This window comes from Pistacia vera, unplaced genomic scaffold, assembly GCF_008641045.1.
Source record: "Pistacia vera cultivar Batoury unplaced genomic scaffold, PisVer_v2 Contig74, whole genome shotgun sequence".
NCBI classification, from domain to species: Eukaryota; Viridiplantae; Streptophyta; class Magnoliopsida; order Sapindales; family Anacardiaceae; genus Pistacia; species Pistacia vera.
In genome coordinates, this window is record NW_022196601.1 from 375,814 (window position 1) to 388,281 (window position 12,468).

Consider the following 12,468-nt stretch of genomic DNA (forward strand, 5'->3'; position numbering starts at 1 on the left):
TCGATATAACCTTTTTTTGCCAGATCCACTGTGGATCTGACCAGAAAAGGTCAGATCTGCGACTAGATCTGGCCATTGACGGCTAGATCTAGCTGCATTTGGTTATTAACGACGGTCAAATATACGATCATCGTTGATGGTCAACGACGACCATATCTTGGCCTTTATTGAGGACTGTCTACAGCCAAAGATCTGACCGACATAGATCTGGCTTTTTTCGGCTAGATCCAACGTGGATCTGGTCGAAAAAGGCTAGATCGACGTACTACCGGTCAGATTCAGTCGGTAGTATATTATTACACCAGATTCTGGCCAGCTTCCTATAATGGTAGTCGAAATCTGGTAAATTTGGATGATTGGAGTATTTTTGTCAATTTTTAAAAAAAAATTTTAGGGGTTATTTAATTAAATTAACAAATTTAAGAGGTTTAAAGGAAATTGAATAATTTAGAATTATATTTTGAAAATAGGTGAACCAAAGTTAACTTTTGTGGAAAACCTTAGTTTTCCCGATACGTGTGAACTAACGAAGCCAAATTTGTTTTTTTCATCAACCGTTTACAAAATGAGGACACTATTCCTTTATAAACCTAGCAAAACGGTTCAGACTCGCGGGTCGGCTGTACCCGTATAAATAATATATGATACGGGTCTATATAATTTGATCCGCACCCGGACCTGACCCTTTTTTAACGGGTGTGCCGGATATACCCGTGGGTACCCACGGATATACCGGTGTAAAAACAAAAAGAAAAAAGCCTGAATAGTTAATCCCTGGTTCCAAAATCCAACTCTCGTCTCTTCCATTCGACAATACTCATTGTACCCAAAAAATTTTGCTTTCTTTGAACGACCTCTGCTTTCTCTGAACAAGTTTCTGAATCCAACTCTCTTGTCTCTTCCATTCGACAACACTCGAAGGGAAAAAGAATCCCCAAAACGCGCTTTTCTTGATTTCTTGAAAGTTCTTCAACCTGGAGCTCTTGATGAAACCTTGAAGTAAGTTGAATCACGAAATTAATGTCATTTATTAACTATATTTTGTCTCACATGTACTGATTTTATTAGGGCAATGCAGATTAAATTTTACATAACGTTGTAAATGAATTCACTCAAATATGGCGTGTTTCTTTTAATGATTTATGATTATGTCGATTACTATTTCGGGAAGGAGTTGCAATGTTAAAGAAGAATGATCTTTATTTTTACTTTGTAGTTATCTTCAACAGCGTGCGTCAAAGGATAAATCATTCTCTTATTAGGTACTTTTTGTTTCCTTCATTTGTTGGATTATCTGACCTAAGATTCGTAACAATGAGAGCTGATTGTAGTAGAATTGCTAGTGTAAAATTGTTGTTTGTGTCTCTTCTGGAAAGAGATAAGAATTTATTTTTGTCTGTCTTTGTGTATATTCATGATGTATTGAGTTGCTTATACGGCCTTACTAAATAATCCTACTAAAGAATAATATATAATGCTTGAATATTTGTATTATGTAATGCTTGAATATTTCCATTATATTTTATATGTCTTTGTGTCTTTGCAGAAAGCATGTATAACTGCACTTTTCTTTTTCATTTGTTTGTGAACTGCCCTTTTTCACAGACTATATGTGTCTTTGCAGAAAGCATATATAACTGCACTTTTCTTTTTCATTTGTTTGTGAACTGCCCTTTTTCACAGACTATATGTTGGGTTGGGTTGGGTTGGGTTGAGTATAGGTAATTAAGACCTCTATCATGCATTTAATTTGATTTGATGGGGTTTTGTTCATAAGTAATACAGATACTTGTCTCTTCTCCTGTGGTGGTGTTGTGAGACAATTAATTTTACTTAGCAGTTAATTAAAGGATATTTGAAAGACAACTTTGAAAGTAGGTATGTGGATGCAGCTAGCATGCATATATAGAATAAATAAGTTGAAGATGTATATATATGTTAACTTGGTTATTTTGCAAGTCAGTATGAAGAAATTAAATATATTATAGAAAGAAGCATGAATCATGAGTACAGCTAACAATTGGTTCTCTTTTGCCAATCAATTATATATATACAAAGTACTGAGACCATAATATTATTTGTAGAGAGAGTTGCACTGCGTAGTACTAGCTACTTTATTTGTACTTGAGAATTGTTTAATTTGAAAAGCAGGAAAAGCTATATATATATAAGAGGAAGCAGATTCAAAAGGTAGCTAGGTCTTTTCTTTTTGTGGTGAGTTTTGATTGATATTGAGATGCATGCAATTAATTGGTTGTCAAGTAACAGGGAGTGATAGCCATGGAAGAAATTAGAAAAGCCACCTTCTCTCTCAAATATATAAAAACAGATTGTGCATTCAAGTTGTCTAGCTTTTGCCTGAAACTGAAAGGCCAGAGTTTGGCAGCCATATATCTGAATGCATAAATCTACTACTAGTACTTTGCTTAATCATCTATCTTTTTGCTTTCGTAAATATTATTCTATCAATTTGTAATCATATTCATCATCAAAGTTTAAGTCCAATAGAATCCATTGAAGACTGAAATATTCCATGTGTAACATGTCACCTAAAAATACATAAATGGGCATCAATCAAGTGGGTGATTAGACTGTTAAATTCAATATTTTATATATTACCTTTTGACTTTGAGTCCAGTGATTGATTTACAGTACTTTTAACAAATTATCTATCTTGCTAAAGACTTTGTGTCATTTTCTAATGATATTCCCGTGATCATTTTAATAGTTACATTATACTTATTTTTTCACCTTATTTTTGAGTTTTCCTTACCCTACCAAATTCACATGTCTCACGTTGCTCAAATTCTTTAATCCTTTGCAGATTACAACAATTTCATATCTAACTACTGTTTCCTCAAATCCTGTGACTTGACACTGGAGTTGTCCTTTCTTGTGGTTGTGGGTATTAATGTTCTGCCCTATATGTAATGTTGAACTTTATGTTATTAGAAATCTGATTATGCGTGTGCAATTTTTATGAAGCTTTACATATTGCAATGGATTAAAAAAGTCTATTTCATTTGTGATTCTATAATAAAAATGAATAAACAGTTGGATGATCAGAATTATCTCATCTTCCACTATTTAAGGTTACATAAATACCCACTACTATAAATTGTTATAAAAGCTGTCTTATTCGAAATAGGGTGGCTGTAATCAATCTTTTTGGTCATATATTGCTGTTCTCCTATAAATTGCTGGTGGTTTATTATATGTAGTTTAAATTCTTTAATTTGAAGTTGAACTTAGCAATTCTTTTTTGTAGAATCGAGTGGTTGAATTAAAAGGCTGCTGCTGGTTTATTATATGTAGTTTGAATTCTTTAATTTTTTGGCAGGAACAATGTCATCAACTATAGAGAACATTGACATTGAGGAGGATATGCCTAATATGGTTGGAGAGGCGATCTCAAATGTGCATGTAAATCCTAAGCAATCTGACATGTGGCAACACTTTGAGAAAACTGTTAACGAGGCAACCAACAAAACAGAACGAACGAAGAATCCCCTTCTGCTTCAGGCACTTTCTCGCTACATCTCTGCAGAGTTCCATTCCAGCAAAGAAAGTCAGGTTAAGCGCACAATTAATATTCTGTGGTTTTGTTACCTGTTTAATTTGGCTCTAATCTTACGACATCGTTGCCAAGTAATAAACACCTTAGAAGGGTTTAATGTCTTCGTGGTCTGCATCATGTTATCAACTGCCGGAGGATATTGTGTGTTGCTGATCAGAAACCAGCCTGAGCTTGCAGTTCTCCGGAGATGTTATTTCATGCTGTCGAGTGTTTCAATGGCATCAGCTTTATCAATACTGGGATATGCCTTGTTTCTGGAAAGTTTCAGGTGGGTTTATTAATATCTCAGCTTTTCAGATTTGATGGGAAAAAGCAAGCAAAAAAAAAAAAAAATTATCGGCCAAAGATTTCTCTTACATTCCTTTTTGAATGTCGAATTTGATAAACGTAAAACTCTTCTATTTTCCTTGTGTTTTAGAATAGAGTAACTCTAAATTAGATCCAAAATATGTTATTTATGTAGGTTGCGAGATTGTTTCAAGAATGTTTACATGTTATTTGCTGATTATGACCAGAGTTCTTGTATTTGTCTGCTTCATTGAAATATATAAGATTCATGCATATTTAGGGATTTGGTTTCAATGCCTTTCACCAGAGCACAATGTTTACTTGGAGAATTTGTCTATATGCAGGTCTTTATGATTACAAGCTTCATTATTTTGCTGGTCTGGTTCTTGGATTCGGAGAAAATCTGCATAGTTGAAGAGAAAGTACATCTCAGATTTGTGGTAATTTGTAGGAGATTTAAAGAATTTTCTTTTTGAGCTTTTGCTTTTCCTAATCATCTGTATTAGCTAGCTGTTTTAATCTAGAATTGATCAGATACGTGAAGCTAGTTAAATGATTGCCTTTTGAAACACCCAATTGAAATTGACATGTTTTGATTCACCAGTATAGAAAACTATTTTGGTATCATTATCGAAACTGAAATATGAAAGAAATTCTTTATGGGTATTCAACGCCTGAAAATTTTCATGAAACACTAATTATAGCAAATAGCAAAGGATATATGGGATAAGAAATAAATATCTCAAATCTAATGGAGGAGAGGTTTGTTTTTATCAGAATCTGAGGAAGTTCTATCTTTATTCTTCGAAGCTGGGAAGCTCCAAGAGCTTTATTAGAAAGGGGTTCTAGATAAACATTTTTGTAGCCTCAGAAAATAATTTCCTGTCCTGACTGGACAAAGAATAGAAAATTGTACAACTCTGAGAATTGCTAGATCATCTGGTTCATCATTAATAATATTGGTGTTTTAAGTTTTAACAACAAATCAATGGCCATGAATTGACTTTGATGAAACTCAATCAGACTCGATCAGACTTTCTTCTCTCAATGCTCAATCCTCATGAGACACCACAGCAACTGCTTGAAACGTCCACTCTTCTTGCTAAGTCTTTTGACCCCATTGATCTGATTTAGCCTGAGCTAGAGATAAAATGGTAAATTTCTGAATTGGGAATATCAGGCCTCCGATTCCGAATCTTCTTCTTTACTCTATCTTGCTCACGGTATCTCTCCCGTCTTTCTTCTCTCTGGTGCTTCTTCATTAATTGTTCGTACATAGCTTTCTCTGCTTCAAATTCCTTTCTATTCTGCTCTGCCTTAAGCTTTCAATTCTTCATCTGCAAAACCGCCAAGCGATTACGTAAATATAGGAAACTTGTAACTGGAAACATGTGAAAGGTACATAACAAATAGGTAATTATGAAACAAGATTAAATGGTAGATGGGAAAATATTAGTTGTGAACTTGTGACAAGGTTTGGGCTATTGTATTAATGACAAATAAATATAGAGCGCAGGTCGAGAATGCTGAAAACATACCTCATGAATTAAAAGACAGTTAAACCAGCAGAAAGCAAATTGAAGAAACTCAAGTCCCTGCTCTTCAATGTGTCTTGAAACAGGTTCTTGTTCAACAATAGACAAGTTGAACAGGACAGAGAACACTGTATTTGAAGGAAAAAAAAACCCAAGTATTGTACACACGAACCCACACACACAAGTATCCAAGAAAAATGAGAAAGTGATTAATGTAGTTTGGTGTAAGGAGCATGTTGTGCTCAGCTCCATCCAACACAAAAAAACTTAACCAAACAACCGAGAAAGCTATTTTGGTAACATTCAAATTATTTCTTTCTAATTGAAGCCCTTAAATTTATTACAAAAATTACCCTCTTAAAATAATATTTAAAAAAATTAAAAGAAAATGAATATTTGAATACTTATGTTATTATAAACCTGAACAATAAGATATATCATTAATTTGTTACAGAACAACCAAGTAGGTGAGCGGGAGGTAGAGAGAGCGAGGCAGTAGGTTTTTTGTCAAAGAGCTCTAGGGAGTGGGGACAGGTATTTTAGAAGCCACCGTAGTGTTCATTATGAAGTCCCAAAGGACCACCAACCAAATCACTGTAATAGTAAAATTTGACAACTATTTGGTAGATTTAATTTACTTGCAAAAGTAAAATGTGACTTGACTTCTTAGAAGTAGCATAATTTCCTATGCCCGTTCCGACTCATGAAGCACCCGTTCCGCTTCAAGGGACGGTCATTCCTACTCGCACATAAACAGTATTTTAAGAACAACCAATGTATAGGGGTTACATTTTGATATATTCTCTATTGGTACAGGAGGTTGAACAGATCTTGCATTGGGAAAGACACATTGGGCAAATAGTAGTTCTTGGTGGTGCTTTCTCAGTAAATGGAAATGTGAACCCAATAGCAGAGGCCACTGTGAGTTCCTCAAATCTAACTCTTCGGCTCTCAACTGTCTGACTATTCAAAAAATTGATGTTCATAGCAAATAAATTTTTGTTAACTCTTACAAACAGTTCATTAGATAATATATTGTTCTGCTTCTATATCTATCTCAAAATTATATCGTTGCCTGCCTACTTGCCTTACTCATGAGTCATGACAACTCGAAGAGTCATAGCCCTGCAAGTTCGGCTCCTAGTTGGGGCATCACAAGGGGACTCACAGTATTATACAACAAACAGAAGAGGTATGACCTTTTCTTCAAGTCAATTCAACAACCTGATCATGATAAATTAAGATGGAAAATGGAAAGTTGCATGATAAATGTCTCAAAACTTGTGTTCTAACATGTTCTTGAATCATGCTTCATCGGAACTTCTAATGTCTGTCACTACAATTTCTTTGTCCTCCTACTAACTCATCCATTTCAACCAGATTTGCAGAAGTCACTGAGTGGTCGGACAAACCTACAGTGCAGTGCTCTAGCCATTGTCAAACTACTCATAGATCGGCTTATGGACTTGTAGGATTCAGACCTAGAGCCATTTTATGATATTTTGGTCCGTTCATGATTATGAACCTGCACTTGATTTCCAGTTCAGGAGCACCACATGCGAGCTAATTCAGCAAAGTGATGGTGCAGATTACATTATTACTCATTGATTTCAATAATACGATATTACATGTAATTTTTCATGTAATGTCGTGTACCAATAATGTGACAATTTGTTGAGTAACATTATTTGTCTCAAAGCATATATTGAAAAGAACCAGTTTGAATTCAAATTGTTATTACTAAAGCATTCTCAGAAATTTAGCAACAGATTCATTACGCTGTTCCAATCAATCCAAGCACAGTAACTTCGGCTTCAAGGATGCAAGTATCATCCGCCAAGAAGCCCTGTTTTGGATCCTTGAGTTTATGCAACGATAAGAACTTATGAAAACCCTCATACTGGCCTGGAGCAACAGCTTTTCAACTGCAGGAAGGAAAAAAAAGAAGAAGATAAAGTCAGTTTATAATCCTTCCAACCATAAGAGCCAAGGCAAGAAATTATAGCAGTAATGCAATCTTCACATTGAAAACTTTTCCCATACAGACGTCCTGAAACTTTTAACGTACTTACAAAGGTGAGCAAATAGTTGCTCACTTTTGATTGTGGGGTTGTGTGAAGTGAGCGTCTAGACATTCACCTTTCGTCCGCATGTTAAAAATTTCAGGACTGCATTCGAGAATGACTAATCTTTAAATTGCATTCAAAAGATTCCTATATGCCAGTTCAATGTGCAATCTTTAGTATTCATTTAGCACCATTTCTCTCTTCACCAAAAAGACACTTAATATCAAAACCTCTAAACATTAAACCTTGAGCTCTGGACTTGCAATCCAAAAGAGTTAATGCGTGATTAAATAGTTTCATATTTTTTTCTTAACAATCAAGAACTTTTTGGTAAAAACTATATTGTCATGAACTCTTAATTGAAGAAATTGTATGGTAAGAATTATTAACCTCACATTCTAATTCAATGTGCCTTCCTTCAATTTGATCTTTGACACACACAATGCATTTCTCTAACAATTTAGTTGTGTCATTAGGGATACTTGAGTTGGCCAGCGACAGAAAAAAATTGAAATACTGTTGCCTTTGGCTTCTCTATATCCATTAGGGTAGAGCAAAATTTTCCTGCATTATATATAAAAAATAATTAAACTCAGGAAATGGTTCATATGGCAAAGAGAAAATAAAAGCCATTCCATATCAAAGTGTATATGTACCAGTTGTAGTTCCAAATGGTTTAGACTTATAAGTTACATCAAGTAAATTTGAAAATTTAACTATTTTCCAAAGATGGTAACATCTAGCAGGTTATTTGATCATAGATAAGCACTCCCCTTTTGAAACACATTTTACAACAAAAACCTCGGCACCAAAGACACAAGTATCATTGATAAGATCCATTCATAGGGTCATGAAATGATTTCAGGTCTATGCATTTGGTGATACCCCATCTGGTCTTCATTGTGTGGTATCGCCTTACTCTACCATCTACATCACAAACGTTAATGTAGCTATAAGTATGAAAGCATAACAAGCAGTAAATTTATCAATGCTGTTGCCATATGAAAAAAGAGAGATTATTTCAGCCAGTATGCACCAACATTTTTTCTCAAGACCTTGAAAGGGTTCCAAAAACTATACCAGAAAAGAAATGGACTCTCAAGCTAATCCTTCCCTGGTGAAGCCATAGAAACTTCCCAATTTCAATGAATAAAGAAAAACTTCCTTAAAATTCGAGGACATAAACGCCCAAGAGATATCCAAAACTATAGTTTATCCCACCAAGAGAAAACGTCCCTTTTCCACAAATATCTTCAAAATGTTTCCTATTCCTATCCAACCACAAAATCCAATAAACTTCCATGATTAAAGTACAGACTATTAACACACTAGCATTCCTTCTGCCTTTCATAGCTGCGTGTCTTCCTATTAGAGCCAAATGAGAACTAAAAGGTAATGCCTAGGAAAGTTTAAACTCCTTAACAAATTGTTCTGCAAACAGCTGGAAATGACGAAACACAAAAAGAGGGCCAATATTCTCTGAGTCCTTTTTGCAAAAAATGAACCAGTTCAAATTACAAGTCCTCTCCTTTGAAACGTTTCATTAATGTTTTTTTTTTTTTTTTTTTTTTTTTAAGCACAACAATTAAGATCTTCACTTGGACTTTTAACTTTCTGAATCACTCTAGAAGGTCTTCTCCTTTGAAACGTTCCATTAGGAGAGTCAACTAGACTAGCAAAGCAAGATTTTGTTAAAAAAATTCCTGACCTGTTAAAAACCACACTCTTATAATCTCTATGCAGCTAGCAGAGTTTGTCTAGCATTGTAAGATGTAAGATGTCGCAATCTTACAATCTCTAAATATAGTTAGAGGCACCCAAAATTTTCCGTATACAAGCGTTGACATGGCACATACAAGAATGGCACCGTATGTGATTATAATTTTATATTGTCAAGGACATTACCTTGGATACTATCATACTTGTTGTTAGAACTCGAGCCTAATTGATCAATTCGCCAACACACACAAACCACAACCAAGATTCAAGACCAAATCACACACACACAATCAAGACAAGATTTACCGTGGTTCGTCTATCCGATATTGGATAGACTACGTCACGTTGAGCTCCGAAATATGGATACTCACAACACTAAAAGATTATTCAACAATTACAAGAAGAATACAAACAATCTGCCGTAACCGAGCAACACACAACTCAGGCCTATTCGCTTAAGAACTCTCTACAATCTGCTAGAAAACCAGAGAACTAAACAAGCCTCAAGAAGGAAACGCAACCCTCCTAATCTACCCAGATTATACCCAGAAAGCCTCTGCAAAATACCCAAGACACAGTTGCTCTACAAAATCGTAAGAACCCTAACTGTTACAGACTAAAAAACGCGCTGCTCAACACACTGTTGCTGCTAGTTTTATATCAGCCCATATCAGCAAATATCAGCCCTTGGATCTGTCTTAATCCGACGACCAGGATTCCTTCACTTAACTTAAATGAAACGACCCCGTTTTGGCTTCACAATATTTTCACTTGTCTTGAAGCTTATTGTATATTAAAAAATTGAAAATCACATTGACTTCCCATCCTGCAGGGAGAGTACTTGTCTCCATCAATTCCAAGTAAATGGAGAGATGCCTGTTTTTGCTAGAGTCACCATTTGGGTAGATATGCAGTCTCCTGTAAAACCAGATCCCAATTGTAAAGTGAAAGACAGGAAGAATTGTATTATAATTCTACACTGAGAAGGACTCGATTTTGAATAAGTAATGACTAGGCAGAGCATCCCTTCCTGAAAGAGGATCAAATACGGGGCACAACAACAACAAAGTAGTTATATTTTTACATCTCCTACATTATGCTTTTATAATGAACTCCAGAAAATTCCCTCAAGAGGAAGTATGTAGTTCAACTTATGAAAGTTAGCGGAAAACTTTAATGAAATATTTTCAGCTCATTACATTAGTAAGGCCGCTAATGAACACCATATAGCTACCGAAGCACTAGCATGAAGAATGAAAGATGATTTCTTATGGTATTGAAAGCTGAGTAAATTTCCAAACTGTTTTCACTATTGCTTTTACCCTGAAATAACATATTACACCTAATTTTGATATGCAAAAATTCATAGTATTTTTCATACCTTTCTTATTTAAGTAATGCTATACTTATAAAGTTGGAATCCTGACTTTGAGAAACACTTACATAGAGTACTCTCACCACCTTAGCAATTAGATGAAACCATCCAATAAAACAAGGACTTGTATTATTAGTTTCTCGAAACCACCCATCATGACGATGACCGAGTTATTGATGAATGTTATCGACAACGGAATGACAGAAAATTTAGCATCTATGCGGCAACACATGCCACTAGGATCATCCACAAAGTGAAGTGGTAAGACTATTTCGTTATATAAGTTTTTCTCATCCGACTTTGGATCCCAACCAATGTAGTCGGCAACATGATGACACCACATCATTATAAAGTGATACTTTGATTTACATATAACACGTATAGAAATACATAAACAAACTAAAAAAAAAAAAAAAAAAAAAAAAAAAAAAGAACTTCAAGCTTTAAATCAAACCCTGACGAAATTGTATAGATAAAAGGGATTTCAACTAAGAACTCTGAACAACTAAATGTTAATCAGCCCAAGTGACTAAAATCCACACTACAAATAAAAGATACCTTTCAAGATGGCGACTTCAGCGGACTCCTCGGTATTCATGCTGATGTTGAGAAGAAAACTGCAAACTTGAGGGGGTACAAAATCTAAATAAGCGTTTGGCTTTTGAGTTCTTCCTCTTCTTGCAATGCATGATCCATAAACCCATGTAATTTTTTTTGGAGTGAAAATGGGCGAGCCCATGAACATAATCTCAAAAGTATGATCCATAAACCCATGTAATTTTTTTTTTTAATATTTTGATGGGCTTTATTTACAAAATATTGATAAATATAAAATTTTCGGTGCAACAATGTGATCAATAATTTTTTTTTTTTTTTTTCTGGTTTAATCGTGTAAAGGGCATAATATAAGATGATTCATATCAAATCTAAAAGGTATGTGTTTTGAGTGATTAGTCCATATGCTGGAAAATTATATTTTTATATTACTATGATTAAAAATCATGATGGTTCTTTAAAATTTGAACGACAAGTAAAGGTTATGATGACGTTTTTTTGTATTAACACAACATAAGCGTTACATACTCTCCAAGCATTCAGTAAATTAATATTTTCTCAAGTTCAAATTGCTTACTTAAACATTAAAGATGTAATGTTGACAACCTCATCGATGTCCTCAACGACAATAGTATTCAGCTTATGTGGTTATAAGAAATTAGACTAGGGTTCAACTACAGTTAAAAGTAATAGTCGCGATCGATGCTCCAACCATCGTCAAACTACTTAGGGATAGGCTTATAGACTTGTGGAAAAATTCAGACTAAAGCCATTTCATGATATTCAAGTCTGTTCTTGAGTATGAAACCTGCCATTGATTTTTCCAGTTCAGGACCACCCCATGTGAATCAATTGAGCAAAGTGATGGTACAAAGCTATTGAGCTTGAGTTGAATTCACATCATTACTTATTGATTGCAATAAAAACTATATTACACAGTATTTTTTTTTTTTCTGTGTGTAATATCATATACCAATAATGTAACAATTTGAACAGAACCAGTTTGAATTGAATTATAACAAAGTAGCAGCATAAATGTATAAAGGGGAAAAAGTTTCCAAGTTCAACATATAAAGAGGAGTGTTAACAACAATTGCGAGTGCAAAAGATGCTCATCTTCCTTTTGACATATGTTTCATTGCACGAAAATTATATCAAATTATAACGGAACATGTATTAAGTGAAGGGTCAACGCCCTCATGAGAGGCGTTATCACATGGCGTGTATAAATATATATGTTAATCCAAATTTTCATTTGAAGTCTAAACAAACAGAGTTTTTTAACTTCTTATATGATATTAACCTATAAATGATGGTTATACATCATTAAATAATAGTGTTCTCTTTCTCAAT

General features: G+C 34.4%; 2 protein-coding genes across 7 annotated transcripts; one reads left to right on the top strand and one right to left on the bottom strand.

The window, feature by feature from the left end:
- The first annotated feature begins 788 nt into the window (after positions 1-788).
- On the top strand, positions 789-6,453 carry LOC116115438. Of its 6 annotated transcripts, XM_031401591.1 has the most exons (7): positions 789-999; positions 1,217-1,262; positions 2,825-2,895; positions 3,341-3,845; positions 4,210-4,305; positions 6,217-6,321; positions 6,420-6,453. In XM_031401591.1, exons 4-7 carry the CDS (start codon positions 3,765-3,767, stop codon positions 6,429-6,431), a joined length of 294 nt encoding a protein of 97 aa, XP_031257451.1. In that variant the 5' UTR covers positions 789-999; positions 1,217-1,262; positions 2,825-2,895; positions 3,341-3,764; the 3' UTR covers positions 6,432-6,453. The 6 variants fall into 6 exon arrangements, 5 of the variants coding, with proteins under 5 accessions (XP_031257451.1, XP_031257446.1, XP_031257447.1 ...); XR_004125666.1 differs by lacking the exons at positions 6,217-6,321; positions 6,420-6,453 and adding an exon at positions 4,643-4,661; XM_031401586.1 differs by lacking the exons at positions 2,825-2,895; positions 6,217-6,321; positions 6,420-6,453 and having other exon boundaries at positions 4,210-4,461.
- A 492-nt stretch (positions 6,454-6,945) lies between these two features.
- Positions 6,946-10,903, bottom strand: LOC116115424 (MATH domain and coiled-coil domain-containing protein At3g58250-like). Its single transcript, XM_031401573.1, has 4 exons — positions 10,685-10,903; positions 9,957-10,159; positions 9,372-9,388; positions 6,946-7,305 (listed from the first exon to the last, which is right to left on the bottom strand). The coding sequence occupies exons 1-4, from the start codon at positions 10,901-10,903 to the stop codon at positions 7,175-7,177; spliced, it is 570 nt and encodes a 189-aa protein (XP_031257433.1). The 3' UTR covers positions 6,946-7,174.
- Between the last annotated feature and the right edge of the window lie 1,565 nt (positions 10,904-12,468).

What these genes read in the sequence shown, in the direction of transcription:
- LOC116115438 (XM_031401586.1), top strand. Translation starts at nt 3,346, where the DNA reads ATGTCATCAACTATAGAGAACATTGACATTGAGGAGGATATGCCTAAT.
- LOC116115424 (XM_031401573.1), bottom strand. Translation starts at nt 10,903, where the DNA reads ATGTGGTGTCATCATGTTGCCGACTACATTGGTTGGGATCCAAAGTCG. An exon ending in TCGAGAAACTAATAATACAA is followed by an intron (nt 10,160 to 10,684) that starts GTCCTTGTTTTA and finishes TTCTCAGTGTAG; the next exon opens with AATTATAATACAATTCTTCC.